This window comes from Scatophagus argus, chromosome 5 (assembly GCF_020382885.2).
Source record: "Scatophagus argus isolate fScaArg1 chromosome 5, fScaArg1.pri, whole genome shotgun sequence".
Taxonomy (NCBI): Eukaryota; Metazoa; Chordata; class Actinopteri; family Scatophagidae; genus Scatophagus; species Scatophagus argus.
This window is the reverse complement of record NC_058497.1, coordinates 14,344,833-14,364,030: the sequence shown is the minus strand read 5'-3', so window position 1 is coordinate 14,364,030 and position 19,198 is coordinate 14,344,833. Positions and strand designations below refer to the sequence as shown.

The 19,198-nt window shown below is 40.7% G+C and overlaps 2 protein-coding genes across 3 annotated transcripts in view; one reads left to right on the top strand and one right to left on the bottom strand.

Moving 5' to 3' along the window:
- Nucleotides 1–1,851: 1,851 nt before the first annotated feature.
- On the bottom strand, nt 1,852–6,613 carry ccdc153 (coiled-coil domain containing 153). The gene is made up of 6 exons (XM_046389051.1): nt 6,416–6,613; nt 6,242–6,310; nt 4,872–4,991; nt 4,545–4,637; nt 4,323–4,453; nt 1,852–2,759 (listed from the first exon to the last, which is right to left on the bottom strand). Exons 1-6 carry the CDS (start codon nt 6,465–6,467, stop codon nt 2,631–2,633), a joined length of 594 nt encoding a protein of 197 aa, XP_046245007.1. The 5' UTR covers nt 6,468–6,613; the 3' UTR covers nt 1,852–2,630.
- A 235-nt stretch (nt 6,614–6,848) lies between these two features.
- Nucleotides 6,849–19,198, top strand: part of cbl (Cbl proto-oncogene, E3 ubiquitin protein ligase) — a 37,060-nt gene continuing 24,710 nt past the window's right edge. The window contains exons 1-3 of one of the 2 annotated variants that reach the window (XM_046389044.1): nt 6,849–7,354; nt 7,447–7,779; nt 13,117–13,364. In XM_046389044.1, coding sequence (XP_046245000.1) covers nt 7,633–7,779; nt 13,117–13,364 — 395 coding nt within the window. In that variant the 5' untranslated portion in view covers nt 6,849–7,354; nt 7,447–7,632. Of the gene's footprint in view, nt 7,780–13,116; nt 13,365–19,198 lie in introns of both variants that reach the window. The other variant, XM_046389043.1, reaches the window with a different exon arrangement.

The following is a 19,198-nucleotide window of genomic DNA, read 5'->3' as shown; positions in this document are numbered from 1 at the left end:
AGTTAGAACCAGCTCCATGTCATCTAGCTACAAAGTAAAATGCTCCATATGCATTGATGCATCTGTCTTAACGATCTACTGAAATACAGTCTTAAGCCACCATCAGGTTACCATCATGACCACCCATATTTATTTTTCTAGTAAGATACAAACAGAAAATACAGGAAATATGTACACAAAATTTAAAAAACCCAATTTTCACAACAAAATGACTTGAACTCTTCTGGGGAGAATGTCATGATGTAATCTTCTGGTATATATTATATGTGTTATACCAGACTTCTTTCAACTCCTCCCAGAATTTGTCTTTAGATTTAAGATGGATTTTATCTGTTTCTGTGTCCAGGTGATCCCGCTCTGCCTCTATTTCAGATGTGGATTCTGTGGAAGCCAGCCCATGAAGGAATGGCACAGTGAATTAAAACTTGTCGGTACTTCTCAGCATTCATGATCCCATCAATTCGGACAACATCGTCAACACTGCTGGCAGAAATGCAGCCCAAAACCAGGACAGACCCTCCACCATGTTTCACTGAAGGCAGGAAGCACTCATTCCTCCATCTCTCTCCAACTCTTCTTCTCACATATTGTTGACAATTTGACCCAGAAATTTCGAACTTGGTTTCGTCACTCCACCAAACTCTTCTCCACTGATCTTCATTCCAATCTTTGTGAGCTTTCTCACATCTTAGCTTTTTCACTTCTGTCCCCCTTCTGAAAACGTGGTTTCTTGACTGCTACCTTTCCACAAAGACCATTCAAACTTCTTCCAAATGTAGAAGGGACAACTTGGCATCCAGACAAAGCTGCCAGTTGCTGAGCCAGGTCCTTGCTGGACTTCTCTCAAAGAAGAAAGTCTGAGAAACTTCTTATCAGATTTTGAAAGATTTCTTGGCTTTCCAGATCTTTTTTTGTCCTTGACGTCTCCTGATTTTTCAGATTTCTTTAGAACAGCTTGAATACCACATCTTGAGTGTCCAGTTTGTTTGCTGATTTCTCTTTGAGAGTATGCCTGTGCTCTTTGGCATTTTAACTGGAATGATGTGATTACAAGTTAGTCTTATACATATTAGCAAGCTTCCAATGAATTAAACTCATACAACATGCGTATGTAATGCTCGAGCATGTCTTGGAGACATAATTACATATGATCATTAAAGCATTGCTAAAACAAATCTAATTGTGGCCTAAGACTTTTTCACAGCACTGCATATGATAATAATATATCAGTCTTGGGAACATTTTCCTGTTGAAGTACTTTCATTTTCATACATCTTTACTTTTACTTCATTAGATTTTTAATGCAGGACTTATACAGCCATGTCAGAATACTCCTTTAAAAGTAAAAGTACTATAAGTACCACTGACCAATACAGTAACATTTTATGGTAACATTTTCATATGGGGAATAAAACTGTGAGGCACATCGTTAATAAAACATTTTTTGTATTCCCCCACTAACAGGTGCTCTGTGCTCATCTCATTCTGAGCACTGGGATGACGGCAGTCAACCCCATTAAACCCTAAACAAACAGAAACACACACTCTCTGAGGGAAGCAGCTCCTTGTGGTTGGAGGAGAAAATATTGGTTTTCAGATAAAGGCCTCTTGAGTTCCTGTGTTAATTGGTCGTTAGAGCACAGAATTATCTTAATCCCTGAATAAATGATTCATTACCCCACAGATGAGCGGCTAAAAAAAATTGCACTGGGCCATGCAAAAGGAGCACAAATGACAGCTTTGGAAGTAAAATCTGTTTATCTGGCTCTCCACAGGGGGGGAAGTCAGGTTTTATGGTTGCCGCGCAGCTAAATCATATTTCCTGCATCATTATGCTCTTATTTTGCCTTTTTCTTGTAGTCTATTGTACTTCATACTGAATCTTACTTTTTGATTACTTTTTATACTTCCATTTCTCATGATTTCTGTTTTGTCATAGTCAAATGGGGCTGAATGAGAGTGCTGCAGTCTAGCAGTATTACCGCTCAGCAGTGGTGGTAGCACAGTCTCTTACGTCTCTGTGGTTCATGTGGCCAGTTTCATCTCACACCTGTTACTATATTTAGCCTCTGGTCCACCAATTCAGCATAAAAACACCACCTGAAAACGGTATCTACATTTCTATCGTGGCTGACACGCCAATCTGTTGTAAGATCTTAATAGCCTTTACTGTTGTTTATGTACAGTGCAGTATATGCGCACCCAGAATTACTTTATACCATGTTAGTGTAGTGCTCACATAGTTTTATTTGACTTTACAAATATTTTGCCTCAAAAAGAACAAAGTGTACCATACAATTACGCATGTAAAATACAAAATACTGGCCACCATCTCAACAACCATAAACAGTCATTTGCTACATCTAGTGGGCACTGCGCGACATTACAGACATGGTGAACTACTGAATACATGCATGAATAACTCAGCCTATTTTGTACTCTAGTAAAATATTACATCAACATCCATCTGCGTGCTTGGCGTTCTAAATCACAAGCTGCAAATTGATGCTGTCGTAGACGTCACTTTCATTTTAACCAAACATGGATGCAACAGTCTGATCCAATAGAACATTAAACTAATGTGCCCCGCTGAGAGCAGCGGCTGCTTTCACTGCTGAGGATCATGTCTTTTAGATGTCCAGCGCATTCAGGCCAAATTCAGAGAGCAGTTCCTTGTAATTTTGATGAAGGGTTGTGCTCTTGTCCTCCCATCTCTGCCGAGCCACAGACAGCTGGGAAGTCAGGCTGTCTAAAGTCTCCTGTGAAAAACATCAGTAAAAATGAGATGCAGTCTAAAATTTTCCCTTTAAATCACCCAGTTGTCTAAGCCCATGCCCTTCCCTCCCCTTAACCACCTTTAACTCTGATGAGTTTCAGGAGCGAACTTATGAGACGAGTCATAATTAGATTCTGTGTCATACTGGGAAAGAGAAAAATAATGATAATTACATATTAAAATCTTAAATCCATAATCACAGACTGAGCCCGCTGATGGGGCTCCAGGCTTGACCACTTATCTCTAGATAAGATAAGCACACTGAAAACCTGCATTCACTGTTGGTGCACAGTCAATTGGGCTGAAGGTCTGCACTGAGTCCATTCAAAACTCTGCTGTTTTACAGCCTGATTCTTATTGTCCCAGTTTGAAGTAATATACTGTACCTTTTCTTATCCATACCGTTTCTTATATTCTTACCCTGTACCTAATATACTGTGCCTATATTATACTTATAACATGGTTCATCTTTACTGTGGATATTGCAAACTTGAAAAAGTTCTTCATTAGACTCCAGTAGAATCAAAATGGGATCCTTAAACCACCAGCAGCTCCATGCAATTTTTCTTTTTTCCGATGTCTCAGTTGTCAGATAACGACGGTGGCGTGCACCCAGGCTGACCTGCAAATTGATGTTCTGCAGCTTTGTCAAGCCCTAACAAATTATGGGAGCACTGACTTTTAATTATCACCTTTGCTTATCTCAACTGTCTGACAGTGGAGGCTGGACTGTATGTAAACTGTCTGAGGCTTATGTAAAGCTGCTTCCGGCAGAGTGCTGTGATAGTGCTGGGCACAACGTCATATAAACCTACCGTTTTATTGGACAAAACTATGACACTAAGACTCATGTCTAACTGCACTTTCATGAGAGTAGCTGATTACAGCCCTGTAGCAGTTACAATACATAACCATCCCTTTGTTTAACACAGGCGTTTCCTTCTAAAGTGGCTTAAGAGAAAAGCTTGGAGACCCGCTACTGTGCGCTTAAAGCCCCTATATGTAGGGTTGTATATTAGTATCAAAAAAGGCAGACTGAAACAGTTCTCATCAGGATTGTCATGTTATCCTACCAACGAAAAGTCTTGCCCACACAGTAATTTGAAAGTAGCTGTAATCATATAAAACCTCTACACATAGTCCCGTTGTGTAACTCGCCTCAGACTGCTCCGCGGTGTAGGGCAATCAAGCGGACACAAGTTACAATCCTGGCTGTCACTGAAGGGAAACCACACCACACTTGACCTGCTATTCAGTGAGAAGCTGACCTGACCATCATGGAATAGTGCCACTCCCATCCATCATTTCTGCTGAGCAAAACCAGAGTTCAAGTTCCCACAAAGCTCATCTCACGGAGGAAACACCGAACCACATTAAGTCACTATAGAAGAGTGGATGAGAAATGGAGACAATGCTGCCCTTTAACAGGAGAAGCTCCATGGGGTACAAGTGGTTCCTCCTAACTGGTTGGCACATACGTGTACGTGCAGACGTTTAAATCCGTTTGTAGCAGCTTTAACTGAAATTAGCCTGTGTTGCAGCTCACATGCAGGATCTTCTCATAGTCGGCTTCCATGTTGTCCAGCTTGTGTTTGAGTTCAGCTATGATGGCGTCCTTCTCCTGTGTCACCTGCTCCCGCTCTCTTTTCTCTCTCCTCAGTTCCTCCTGATACATGACTAGGCAGACAAATGCATATTGTATACTGACATTAAATACCAATGTCTTAATTCATTTAAGTATTGACATTAAAATAAGAAGTATTCATACCGAGTTCTTCGTTCAGCTGGCTGACCTCCTTCTCCAGCCTCTTCACCCTGTTGGTCTGCTCCATCTGCATAGTTTTGTACTGGCGACTGAGGTCTAGAATGACATTTGTGTCCACGATGTCAGACTTAGCCTTCCCTGCTGATTGACTTTGTAAGGCTAATGCAGCAATCAGCTTAGGCACCCAGCTAATTAGACTTTTTGTTCCTCAAAAATTACCCTAACCTTGGCAAACACGCCCCTTGTCCTCACTCCCAGAGGGATTCACGCTTTATCTCACGTTATTAAAAGAGAGACTAATTGTTGATTCATGGCCCGTCTGTACTGTACCAGAGCTGATGTCCCTGTGGTCTTGTTTCGTGTGCTGCAGCTCCTGCTCCATGTCTCTCATGCGTCTCCTCAAGTCAGCTCTATCAGATTGGACTTTCATTACAGACTCACACTGTACGGCTGTAGTAATCACACAAACATGAATGCGTGTAAGAATAGACCAGTTGCAGATATTTTTTTTTTTCATAAGCAGAAGTGGTAAGAACCCACTGTAAAAAAAAAAATACTCAAAATGCAGTTCTGTTTTACTAAACTCAAGTCTTGTTAGAAAAACATGTTTAAATATCTAATTATACTTTAGCTGTAATTTACTGCTGTAGACGGTACAGACGATACAGAGCCTTAACTTCAGTAAAACTAAAACTACAACAATGTAAAAACACTCCATTTCAAGAACTCAGAATCTTACACAAATAAAAGTACATACAAGTATGTAAGTACAATAAGCACAAGTATCATCAGCCAAATTCAAGTAAAAGTATTGGTGAAAAACATGGCTGCTTTGGACTACATTACACTGAATCCAACACTTTATCATACAGTATGTTTTGTATATTTGTCTTAATCTGCAAAGTATAGCTGTCAAATACAACAACATTTCCCTGTAGTAGAAAACTAGCAGAGCAGCAATAGAAAGAGGCATAAAACAGTGCAGGTAACATACAAGTACCTCAAAGTCAGGCTGAAGCAGACTGCTTGAATAAACTTAGCTGCTGCATTTAGAACCACTGCAAGCTACAAGTATATGACCTTAAGGTATGTTCTACACATAAAACATTCATCAGAAAAGTAAGTGATAATTATGCCATCTGATTAATTTTGATGAGAAAACTACATCTCCCTTGCCTGAGGCTCAGCATGGCTGAGAATATCAGAAATATCAGACATCGGTGCCAGCAGGACTACTGCTAAACTGCGTAAATGTGCTGATAGTAATTGTTTTCACAGCATAAACTGACAGACAGCATAAAGAAAATGAAGCATGATAGTGTTATAATGATTAGTCATTTAATTGATTAGTCTATCAGCAGAGAAATAATCACCAGCTATATTACTGATTAACTGAGTATTTGTGCAAGTCACATATCAATCAAAAACGTCAAAGGTTTGCTGGCTCCAGCTTATTGAATATGAAGATTTTCTGTTTTTCCTCCAAAGTGAGTGTGCACTACAATTTTTCACCATTTTCTGACACAGACCAAGAACATGAGACACCATGTAACAGGCTCCAGTGTAAGACAACAGTAACAGGAGTTTAATTAATCAGTTTTCCCCTTTACAGTACACATAAAAATGGTCTGTGAATAATACATTGGTAGTTGGACTAAACTTGACAAAAAAAAAAAAAAAAACTTCAAATTGCTGCTCACCAATGTGATCCTGTAGGATGGCTATATCCAGAATACTGCGCCTGTACTTCGCTTGCAAGTCATTTTCACCTACAAGACAATAATACTTTACTTAAAAAAAAATGCATGGAATGAAATGCAAAAAAAAACAAACAAACAAAAAGTCTCATCGTCTCAACAGCAAAGTGAGCCTACTTTTTTCTGGATTCTTCTTTGTGGTCTTTTTTGTTTTTTTCTTAGGAGGCATGTTTGCTTGCTTTCAGGAGTTTGAATGCACAAACCATACATTCACTGACCATGTAGTTACTACACGGACGAGCCTTTGTTGCCGGGCTCTGGTTGCTGTTCAGTTTGATTGGTAGTTGATTGACTTTAACAACAGCCAATCACAACTGGACTGGGGACATGGTTGCCTTTTTAGCTCGTGCGCACAGGCGATGTAATTGGATCCGTACTTTTAGTAGACATGTCAAAGCGTCCTTTGTTGTCAGGGGTGACCAAGGCCAGCGCTGCGAGAATCCAGGGAGGCATTCAGCATCCCTTCAACGTTTTATGAATGCTGTACAGAGGAAGGCGCGCACCCGGCTACATTCATGACTCGTGCACGCGCACAGGGAAGGCGTGGAGTTTGGGTTCTGAGGCGAGGGGGGTGAACGGAAGGGGACGTACAGGAAAGGAAAGGGCCGCACATACACGTCACGGGGCAAACAGAAAAATATTGGGCAATGTTTAATTCCCACATTTATTTATTCACCCCCGTTCCAGTGTATGTTCGTGACGCTTTTGCAGTTTTAAGTGCAACTTCCTCTCCTCATTCATCGGTGAGTGCCCTCTGTCGTCAGCCTCACAGCCCGCAGAAGGGGGCTGACACTGTCACACAGCCACTGAACTTCCTTTCAAGACACAGCACAGGCGAGAAGAGCTGAAAAAAGAAGAACGACATCGGGGGTTGTCAAGAGGAGAGGACACACTCCACTTCACAAGGCTTTTAAGCAGAGAAACGCTGCCGTTGTCCTCCAGCTGAGGGCGAGCAGAGACAGGTCTGGTGCTCTGCTAATTAGCCTGCGTGGGTCCCTGCAGAGAAAGACAGAGAGCAGCGCAGCTAGCTGCAGCACGGAGCGGCTGCCACGGGGTGTGAGTAACTGATGAGCTTGTTTTAGTCATAATCGGGACATTTATCTGACAAACAGATGTTAGGTTGACTGATGGGAGCCTTTATCCGATAGTCATCCCTGCCTCCCTCTACCCCCCGTCGGACCCTGGCTCGGATTCGCCACTCGGGCGCTGTCCTCGCCGGGGGGTGCCGGATCACCGTCGCCCGGTCCAGCTAACTTCAGGCGGCGGTTCGGTCCCCTGACCCCTGCCCTGCCTCGCCTGTCTGCCGCTCTGGCCGACCCTAGCCGAGCCCGAACATGGCAGGGAACCTGAAGAAAGGCGGGGGGCTTATCGGAATGATGAAGGATGCCTTCCAGCCACACCATCACCACCTCCACTCCCATCACCAGCCCGGGGCCGTGGACAAAAAGACGGTGGAGAAATGCTGGAAACTGATGGACAAGGTTCGTTAGTTAATGATCAACGTTAAGTAACCGTTAACGTTAGCTAGGGTCCTGGATGCGACTGCTAGCTAACTGCAGCTAACTAGCGATAAGCTAGCTAATCTTCGCCTGCTGCAGATCTGGCATCGCTAACAGTTAGCTACTCAGCTGGGAGAGACAAGACATGGTTAGCCAGCGTTAGCTAATTTGCTAACCCAAACGCCTTTGTTTGTACTTTTCCGTGCCAGGCTCTTTCGCACCACTTTAAAACACAGACTTTTAAAGTAGTGTAACATAAACGTTAGCCCACGAAGGGTTTCCTTAGCGCATCTTTGTCAGCGCTGTGCCACTCTCTGCTAACTGGTTGACATACTGTGGTACATCTAACCCAACTTGTTTGACCACGTTTAAATGCAAAGGTGTATCGTAAACATTAGCATTAACAGAGAAGGTGGAGTGGGCGTAAAAAGATGCCGCACAGGAGTTGAATTTAGCGAATTTTTGGCAGTGCTGTGAAAGTTGTGGAGCTGCTCTCTCCTGTGCATTGTTGTGAAATGCCCGTAATCAACTGTCAACTGCCTGTTAGCTGGAAACCACAACAAGGCATTGAGAAAAAAGAAATGAAATGTTCCTGTTAAATTATGCCAGTTATGTTCTTTCACAGGGGAGACTCGTTTCACAGCTTCACTTCTCGGAAAAGTCTGTAGCAGTTTGACCCCCAGTTTCCTGTGAGATACACAGTGCAATATTAGAGTGAATAGGAAGACAAGACAGTCTTTTGTGTCTTCTCTTCCTCTTTGAGGCCTCAGTTTAGACCTCCGATGTGAAGAGACCAAGTCCTTTTACAAAGCTATTGTTACGAAAGCTCATTGCACTTTATTTTTGCGAGTTTAGCATCCGTGGTAGATTGTCTGACTGCACTGTTCTCCATATGTGAGAAGGTACCTAATTCACATAAGAAAACAGAAGTACCACTGCACCGTCAGTCTTTTCATTCCTGTTCTCAGTGAATGTTCAACACTCTTGTAGAAAATTCTTGTCTGTAAATCAGACAGGATGACCGCACACTGAGGTTAGCTTTTTGAGTTTACAGTATGATAATAATTTACCATATTCATCTCACTCAGTAAAACAGTTGAGGGACAGCACCGGCAAGGTGAAAAACAAGACTGTCTTACCTTTTGTGAGGGTTATAAGACTGAAAGTGTTTTTACTCCTCCAGCTAGTTTAAGTGGAAATGTTGTTCAGTGCTGTCTGAAGGAACCCCACTTCCAACATGTAGGGTAGATAAGCTCCTGCAGAATAATAATGTAGTTTATCTGAGAAAACACCTCGCACCCAGGGCAAAGTTAAATTTTATCAAAAGCATGTGGCAAATTTCTCTCCTCACTGTTGCCTGCTGCATGAGCTGTTCTTAAAGTGTTCAGCGTTAAAACCATAATGAGTGAGTCCTAGTGTTTAAGATGTAGGGTTAAATGCTAAACTTGTGATGGTGTGTCCTTAGTTTAACTGCTTGTGTCAAGTTCAAACTTAAGATTAAAGTTTAAAGTATTTAAAGTTCAACCAGAAGGTTTTCCATTACTGTCACTGCTGTTGCGTTGCTATATGCTTCAGGCTAATTAGATATTCATTAATCAAAATCTGAAGTTGTACAGGGTAAATGATCACTACTAGCCAGGTCATATGCTACTGAGAGATGATATTCACATCATGATATCAGTGTTGTTCTGTAGCACAGCTCGGTGACGCACATTTCTGATTCTGGCAGATTCATTACATCCATATTGGTAACATTTTCTTAAAAAATTGTCTTATTGTCACATGACCTTCATATTCATATGGAGATGTGTAGTTTTAAATATTAATGTTGAAGCAGTTGTAGTGGTAGACAAAATACTGCCTTTTTGTTAAGCCAGTCACTCTGCTTTTTGTTTCAGTGCATTTTATGCTTAGTGTAGTTAGACAGCTGCCACTGCAATGTCTAAAACACAGCTTTAATCTGTTAGTCTTTTCTGAATTTAGACACCAAGCACAACCTTGTGGTTTCGTGCACTTATGAAATTTATCAAACATAAATCGATGATTCAGATCCATATTAGGAGTGAGAAATCTTCTACTACTGTATATGTAATTTTATTTCACACTTCTGGTATATATCAGAAAAATTGTTCTCTAAATGATTGTTCTCTAAATTCAACTGAATGATTTAAATAACCATACTGTACTTCATCACTTTTGGTTATTTTCTTTTTTATTTGGAACTACAGCACAAACAAAAACTGCCTCACATGAGGCAACATTTGAGTTAAAAACAGAAAACTCAAAACAGTGAAACTAATGTTCCAAAATGGAAGATTTAAGGCTTCAAATGAGTGCAGTAATTTCTCCATTATCTTCTTTGGTGGTAGTTGTTGTCAGACTTTCTTGCAAAAACATCATCCATATTGTGAAATTCAAAACTTTCAGGGAATTTACAGATAGTGCCTTTTCTTCAATATGGGAAACTAAGGGCAAAACATTTTTTTACAGGAATAGTCTGAGCTATGCAGAAATGAGGAAGCAGCTAAATCTTACAAAAATTCTAACCACAGTCAACTTTTCTTCAAGCTGGTTAAATTTGAAATGCCTTGAACTTGAGGTACAAAAGCTACCAGGTCTATGCTAGGTGTGGAATGAGCCAGGAGAGACTGAAACAGAGAGATGGGTGGAATGCTGTTTAGCTTGGAGGCAGTCAGCATTTTACTTCTGGACAGTAACCTTGATTGACATTGACGTACGAGAGCAATCAACTGTCGTGGCCTTGTATGTGTGCATGCATGCAAGCATGCATGTGTCTTTGGCTGAGTTATGGGTCGCGTTTTAGCATGGTAAATGATAATGTTGGTGGCGTAACCTTGGCAACAGTCTTATCTGGTCTCAAACATAACCAGGGTAGACCTTCATTTGGAGGCCTGGAGAAGGGTTAAAGGAATGAGGGCATAGTGTTGGTAGTGATACTGAAGACATATTAACTTTCAGTTCAGTGGCCCATGTAGTCGGATGAAAAAGTGGTTCTCATTACATCAACCACAATCAGATTATTCACAATATACAGAGAATAAAACAAATGTGGGGGCACTAAAGACAGTTGAGATCGTTGCATTTCCTGCTGGTTAAGACATCCATTTTAGATCTTGTAGTGTCCAGCTTAGCAGTGCCATATGCACATGCATATCCACGTGATCCTTGATGTCTGTTGGAAACATCCATGGGTTTTTAATTTGCATCTGTAAATGAAGAGTTAAAAGTAGCAGATGTGGACATGATGTTATTTTACTGAAATATTTCACCAGGGTTACATTTGGTTTCAGTATCAGTAGGAAGCTGGTCTTTATCACCAGTGAGGGCCACCACATGCTAAAAACATTTTGCATTTTGTGGAACCAGTACTGCTTAAAATATCCTTCTGGTCAAGTTTGACCTCATTCTTTTTGAGAGGCATCTGATACAGTGATGATGAACTGACTGGTCTGAGCATAGTGGCCCATTTACAAAGCGAGATCAAATATATTCCCAATATGTGACACACTCAGGAAGTGAAGCACAGCCCATTTTGGATGTGGATTTATGAGATGTCCCTTAAGTCTGATGCCTGAGATGTAGAGAGAGATACTGATAAATACTCAGAGGGGATTTGGCGTAGAAATGCATCAAATTGTTTACATCTCTACAGTAAGACCTACTTGTCACCATGGAATAGATTCATGTGTATGCGGAATATTTATTCATGTATTACTGTTGATGCTAATTAATAAAACTGTCTGGTTTCAGGCCAACTTCAGTTATAAGCTGATTGGTTGTAAGTTGTCCCGCGAAGTCTTTTGAAGTGTCATTTTCCATAACGACAAACCGATGGCTTCCAAAAAGAAGAGGCAAGGAAGTTCAGGCCGACATTCTTGCAGTGTTGTTCCTGCCATATTTCTTTTTAACACTCACTCATGATTAGTAGACAATAATTTGGCCTGGTCTACAAAAGTACAAGTCATGTCCTGTTGTTGCCATGTAATTGTTCAATCTCCACTGAAGCTGACAGCCCAGCTCTGCAAACAGCCCAGGTTCAAATCAGGACGTGAAGCCTTGAATTTTTTAATGGAAGCGTAGTTTTGTGCCTCTGCAATCATACAAGTAAGTAAGACTTGAATGCAGTGGTAAATATGACGGCAACCATGTCCATGCAGAGTGTTCTAGGCTGTCCGCCAGTGTCTTTGTAATGGTCAACAAAGTGACTCAGACACAGCCCAGCAAAAGTACAGTGAGACGGGTGAGGAAAGGTTTAACATTACTGAGGATGTAACATGCATTCATACAGTCTGGTGAACATGTGTGACTCAAGCAAGTAATCGATTCACCAAATTTCTGTTTTTTTATAAAGCCATCTAATAGAGGATCTCACTGCTCACCCATTGCAGCTAGGTCAGAGGTCTTAGCCAAGCTGTTGAACCCTAACCTTTTTTTGTTAAGTTTCGTAAGTCTTTTGTTCTTTATGTGTCACCACTGTTGAAGCTCGCTGTATATCTACAATGTCGGTATCGCAGTTGGTGCTTCAGCTGTTCAAATTTGCATGCCAGTGATGCTCAAATGCTGCATATGCAGATTGAAATGAGGAAATGTAAACATGCAAACAGCTTCTCTAAACAGCCTGAAGAAGGGAATTAGACCCTGCTGACCTGTGATTATTGACTTCACATGTAGAAATGCAGGCATTGCTGTGCATCTCTACAAAAAGTCTTGTGAATGGCAAATGAATAGGAAATTGAGATAAAGATAGCAATAGAAACTGCGTAGATGTATGCAGATATTCCCAGGTCCTCTTCCACCTTCATCTTTTTGTGTAGATACAAGTACTGTTACAGCGGTGAAATAGCTCATGATGGTATGAGGTATGAAATCAGTGATAGTCTGAATCCATTATATGATTTGTTGAGATGCCACACTCTGTAAGCTCCACGATTGACTCTGACAGGATTTTTAAGGGCTTTTCTCTCAGTTTTTGACTCTGTTGGCATTTTTCATGCTGCATGTCTTCTATTTAGGCTCACTGACAGTATTCTGAACTAAAGATAAGTGCTCTAATACAGAAATGAGCTATATTATGCAATACTCTGCCTATATGATATAAATCATATAGACAGAGTATTGCAGAACAAAAATTCATAGTGGCAGGTTTTCTTTGTCTCTCACTCTCTTTAACCTCTATCAGGTCACCATCTTTCCAACATGTCTTCTCTCTTGCTTTTCTGTCATCTATCTTCTTTCTTGCACCCACTTCTTGCCTCTAACTGTATTTTACTTTCCCCCTCACATCCTCCCTTTCTGCAGGTGGTGCGTCTGTGCCAAAACCCCAAATTGGCTCTGAAGAACAGCCCCCCTTACATCCTGGACCTGCTGCCAGACACCTATCAGCACCTGCGCACCATCTTGTCTCGCTATGAGGGCAAAATGGAGACTTTGGGGGACAATGAGTACTTCCGGGTCTTCATGGAGAACCTAACCAAGAAGACCAAGCAGACCATCAGCTTGTTTAAAGAGGGCAAGGAACGCATGTACGAGGAGAACTCACAACCCAGGTGAGTAAAGTGGATAAATATATGGCTCTTAGCTTGATATTAATTGTGCATACGTGATTCTAGGGGTGAATAATGTGTAAATGGTTGCATTGGTTTCTTCTCAAACAGTATTGCTGTGCTTTTGTGTTGATTTTCTTTAATGAAAACAGGGTTAATCTGAGGTGTGAAAGCTTTGAGATAGTCGCTGTATCAAACCTTAGATTCATTCACTCTGTCTGAATAAATGTGATTGCACAGGTATAAAGTGAACAGTTGCACCCATCCCCTGCTTCCAGGGTAGCTGTAGCTTAGATATATCACAACATGAAGAGAGAGGTGTTGTGGTTTGAGCATGTGAACTTCTGTGGGCAGAATGGCGCTTAATCTACAGCTGCCTCCCTGAGTCTCGCTTTGTTTTTGTGACTCGCTATCTCTGCCATCTACTTGAACATTGTCTCTTAATGTAGCTGTCTTTCTGCATGGCTTCCTTGTTTGAAATCACACAGTCGCTCTGTCAGTCTCTTCCTCTCTTTCCTCTTGCTTTCAGTAATCTGCATCTGTTCCTCACACACAAGTGAACAGCTTGTAGCAGATAGAAGCAGTTGCCCTGTTTTTCGCGTGTGGTGGGACTTGTGTAAGTACCAAAAAACACTATATGAGAAAGGGATTCTTTTGAAGACGAAAGATCCCACAGAAGACCTCAAGACAAAATAAAGCTTCTTATAAGCACAAAGTTATTTTCGTAGCTTTGTGTATCACTGGTTAGTTTTGCTGTGCAACTCTCCTTGCCATAGGTATTTTCTGTGCTGCCAGATTTTATTGCTCTGGAATATTATATAAAATATAGTCTGTAATTTTCTTTGAATAAACTTGAATTAAAAGCTCAAGTATTCAATGCTCAATACCTCATTACTGGCGTTTGAAAAGGACAGCTCATTGATGAATAAATGAGTTTTGTTGCCTGCTGAGTTGAGTAAAACAGCTGATATGTTTGTTGCATTTAAGATTTACAAAGTTATCCACGTCACCCCTATAGAACAGGTAATTTGTCACGAACAGAGAGTTGATGCATAGCAGTGAAGCCACAGCAGATTGAAGCCTATTTCTCACTGCTTTGTCCCTCAGTTGTATCCTAGATCTTTCCCTTTAATTAACAGAAACTTTGGTCATCTGAAGGTCTGCATATCATTTGCAACTATTTATCCCAGATTCACTTCTCTTGAAAATGGGAGAAATCTGCTCTGGGACCTTGGTCACCACTGATGCTCGGCCCAGATTATGTGGTGATGTGAGGGGTTTACAGATACAGTCTTAAAGCTACTGTACTTCTCGCAGACCCGTTGGAGCCACCTCAATAAAATCAAACATGGTGTTGCCAAGTAGTGGTATACGTTCTAGCCTTGAAGACTAACTTTAGCTGTCGGTGTGAATCTAACCGCCACCTCTCGCTGATGAACAAGCTGTAGAAGCTGTCAGATCACGCCATTCTCCTCCGTTTTGTTAACTTCTGCTTTCTGCTTAGTGAGCTCACGTAAGGTGGTACATTACGTTGTGCATTGTAAGGTGTCCTTTGTTGGCAAAAACGCAAGACTAACCATGTGTTAACCTAGTTTACAGACTAGTAGCAAGCTAACGTAAAACAAAAATCTATCGAGTCAGTAGAACATGAATACAGATCACTCATAGATCACTGTTCAGTTAGTTTTTTCGTGTTTAAATATGGAATGCATGTAGGCCAGTTGTATGCATGTGAAGTCTCCAAATTCTCCAGATTCCTCCAGAAATTCCCTCTTAATGGAAATCAAAATGAAACTTGTTTCCTCCCTTTTCTGGTGATCTGATCTGTGGTTGAAAACCAAGATACAATCCAAACCATGAGCCCTCTGATTTGTTGTAATCCTGGCCAAAAAATTATACTTGCATGACCAGTCAAGACAGAAAAAGGTAGACGCCACAGCGTCAGCTGGTCAAGCAGCTTAGCTAACCGTGAACACAATGCCAGATAAGAGCGAGGAGATGACCTGTGAGAGCCAATCTTCGAAGGAGACAACAGTTTTATCTGCTCGAGAGCTTTCTAGTGCAAAGTCAGTGTGGAGTAGGCCCACAGACCAGCCCTCTATGGTTTGCTGTGTTTTTGGTGTTGTTTTGAGTCTTCTTACAGACTCTTGTCATGACTCGGACATGTATCTTTGCAAGAAATGCATGCAGACCAAAGTAAAGGGAGATGAAAGCTTCAGTTATTCAGAGATCTGGAAAGATGTTTTGAGCTGAGCATTAAGTTAAAAGTGAGCCAGATGAGAGGATCTTGGTAGTTGAATCTTTTGTGTGGCAGTGACTCATTTGAATATCTTATTGCATATTACTTTTTGACTTTTCATTAATTATTATGGGTGTTAAGAGCCGCTAAACCAGCTCGAAATCTAGCTGCTTCCAATGTCTCAGAGATGCTGACTGGCTTACAGGCTTGCATCAAAAATATTTAGTTAAAAGTTTTGAGAAGATTAGGTAATAGTTTTGTCAAGCCAGCCATAAGTGATACATCCTCATCTTGATGCATAGTTCCTCAGTGAGATTGTTCTTTCTCTGCTTCCATGACAGTAATCATGTAGCCTAGAAAAACCCCACTAAGGCAACCAAAGAGAAGAGGAAGCTTCTGTCTCAACCACCTCTGTTTTAATCATGAGCCGATAAAGTCGTTCATTTCTACGTGAAATTCCTTTACAGCGTTACTTCATTGCACCAGGAGGCAGCTAGAAAGAAATTCATGGTTAAAGCAGGACACACACACACACACAGTAGCTAGGCATTACACACAAAGACTGCTATTGTTTGTGTGCAGAAAGCAGTGGCAATGACACTAACCAATGGGTATCAGCCCGCTTAAGAATGCCGTAGAATCAACCAATGACATTCAGCAGTTAGAGAGCCTCATATGTGGTTAGCCTGCAGCTGAGCTTGGCACATGGCTTAGACTGAAAAGTCGAACTGTGAGGATAAAGATAATCTCACTGCTTGAAAGCGGAAAGAGGGAAAGAGTGGTTTGATAATTCACTGCTTTCACTGTGTTCTTCGATTCAGCTTCAATTAAAAAATGAGCAGTCTTATTTCCACCACTCTGATTTCAAACAGCATCAGCACTTGATAGCTATTGACAATTTAAAGAACTCCAATATGCCTTTTTTTTTTTTCCAAGTCAAAATGAAGGATTTTAGCACTTCATGAGAGCCCTGAATGCAGTGTGGGTGGACATGCTATGTTGTGATGCCTCAGACTTCACCACAATGTCTTCCCTAGAGATTAAGACCCTCTTTTTATCCAGGCCCCCCACTCCCATATATCCCACACAGATTGTTCAGTTTTAGAGGTCAAGTAGAGTTGAGTTGGTGCAGTTAAACTTTGTCTGTCCGGTCAGCTAAATTTAGTCTTGACTTAACTAGAAGATGAGTTGTGTGAGTCAGAAATGTTGTGTGTTTATGTTTTTATACATCTTTGGTAGATAGAGTTCAATGATCAGTAGAAGAGAGTAAGGATGGATAGTCTACTGTGCGTGATATTTAATTATTAACACTGACAGCCCATATTCAGTCAAAATCAACAGATCACAGTCAGCACTTCCTCCTTGTTTGCTTCACTTACTTCCTCTTCTGGCTTTGCACAGCGCAGTCAAAAGGTTTTCTGGCTTCGGAGCTGATAAAGAGCCAAAGAGAAATTAGTTGGATTTAGTCAACATTTTTCTGTTGTTGTAGAAAAATAGACTGCTATACTGGAATCCCAACCAGAATCCAGTATAAAATGGTTCATTTTTGATAGGCCAGGACTAGAGCTGAAACAGTCAATTGTTCAATTACATAAAATGAAAGGAACAATTTTGACAGTTGATTAAACACTTGAGTCAAGCTTCTTAAATGCATTTTCTCAATTTGTCTCATATCATTGTAAACTGAATGATATTATGAATAGTGTATAATATTATTCATAATATTACAGGTATATTTTGTATTAATAATCTGAATCTACAAAGTAACTAGTGACTGAAGTTGTCAATAAAGGCAGTGGAGTAAAAGTACAATATTTGGCTTCAAATTGTTGTGGAATGCTAATAGCAGATATCAGTTTTGGCCCTGCATAAAGGCATATTGTATTACCCAATAAAAATAGTTGCAAAATATTGTTTGGTCTGCAGCTAAAAATTATTTTCATTATCAAATAATCTTCCAGGTCTGTAAATTGTCATAAAATGGTGCCGATTACCCCTTAATATTCCCAGAGTCCAAGGTGACATCGTTTTGTCTAGTGAATCAAATCCAATCATATAGCCAAAAACAGCATCTATTTTGTATATACCCTTGAAAAATGAATAAAGAAATGAACTGTTTTCAATCAACACATTACTACTGAATAATCATTTCAGCTCCAGAAGTTTGAACAAGCAACAATCTTAAAGGCAGGCAGGCTATGGCAAAGCAACTAGTGATTGGCTGTGGTCTTTTTCAGAAACGATTTGTTAATTAAGTTTGTTGTTAGCCAGTGTAATAATGTACTTATGGTCAGATAGGAATCCTTTTATGTCAAACGTTACACATTCTGCAGTCCCTGAGCTGATACAGCAGAAGGGTTGGTCCCTCCCCCACTCCTTCGTGGGTCTAACCGGATGCTGCTTTAACCTCTCTCTGCGAGAGTCTGTTTGATCATCTTCCTAGGTTAAGCAGCCATTACATCTTGAGCATCATTGATAGGTCCAGCTTGTCACAGGAAGTGGTGGGGTTTTGGCTACAAGGTGATGCAACTGCACCGTTATAGACACGCGAGCTAATAATATATAGCTGATGTTATTTTTAGTCTGGGATCATATAGAAAAAATTTGAGTCTGGTGGAGTGATAATGTCCTCACCCAGCTGGCTGATGTGCCCTTGAGCAAGGTACTTAACCCCCAATATGCTCCCCGGGCGCTTGATGCAGCCCATGGCTCCTGTGTGTTTCAATCAGTGATGGGTTAAATGCAGAGAAGTAATTTCCCAGCTTGGGATTAATAAAGTAAATTAAATTAAAAATTTAAAAATATCTTATTCCACTGTTCAGTTTGGGTTGTTAATTTAATCCACCCATCATAAAACCTGAGACTTCACTGCTACCCCTCATTCTTTACTTGCTTCCATCATCCCCACCTTCCTTTACTGTCAGCGTATTGCTCCAATCCTTTGCACAATAGAAAAAGGCATTCCAGACATGCTTCACCGGTATTTTTACAATAGTCGGTAGGAACTACTTCCTCCAGCTTCTACTCATTCAGCCCTCTCTGCTGCTGAACTACTGTTCAGCTCTCAGCAACAGATGCCATGAAGAGTCTTTCACTGAACGGTGATTTAGATCCTCTTTAATCATGATCACATTAAGTTTATTTTTGTACCTTGTGTGTTTGAACTTCAGATGCGTGTGAAGTTAGAAGATTTGAATGCTCAATAAAAATACTAAATGAATATTGGGTTTATTTCCTGCACAAATGATTAGATAAAACATCCTAAAATACTTGTCATCGATTGTTCACTATTATTATTAGTTGCTTTATGTGATAAAGTATTCTTATTTTCAATGGCAAAGAACTGTTTTAGTGTCTTTATCTGGAAAATTGCCGTGGTGAAACATACATACTTTGCATGAGGCCTTTCTTTGAGTGGGTTGGGAAAGGTTCTCATGGCTGTTGTGTCTAATGCCACTACCCAGACACTGGCTGCTTTTGGTACTTGTCACAGCACCTGGGTGTCTGTACAGTTGTGTTTTGGATATAATTCTCAGTTTTAAAGTTTAATTTTTGTCGTTGGTCTGGTCACATTTTTTTCAGGGTGTCAAACCTCAAC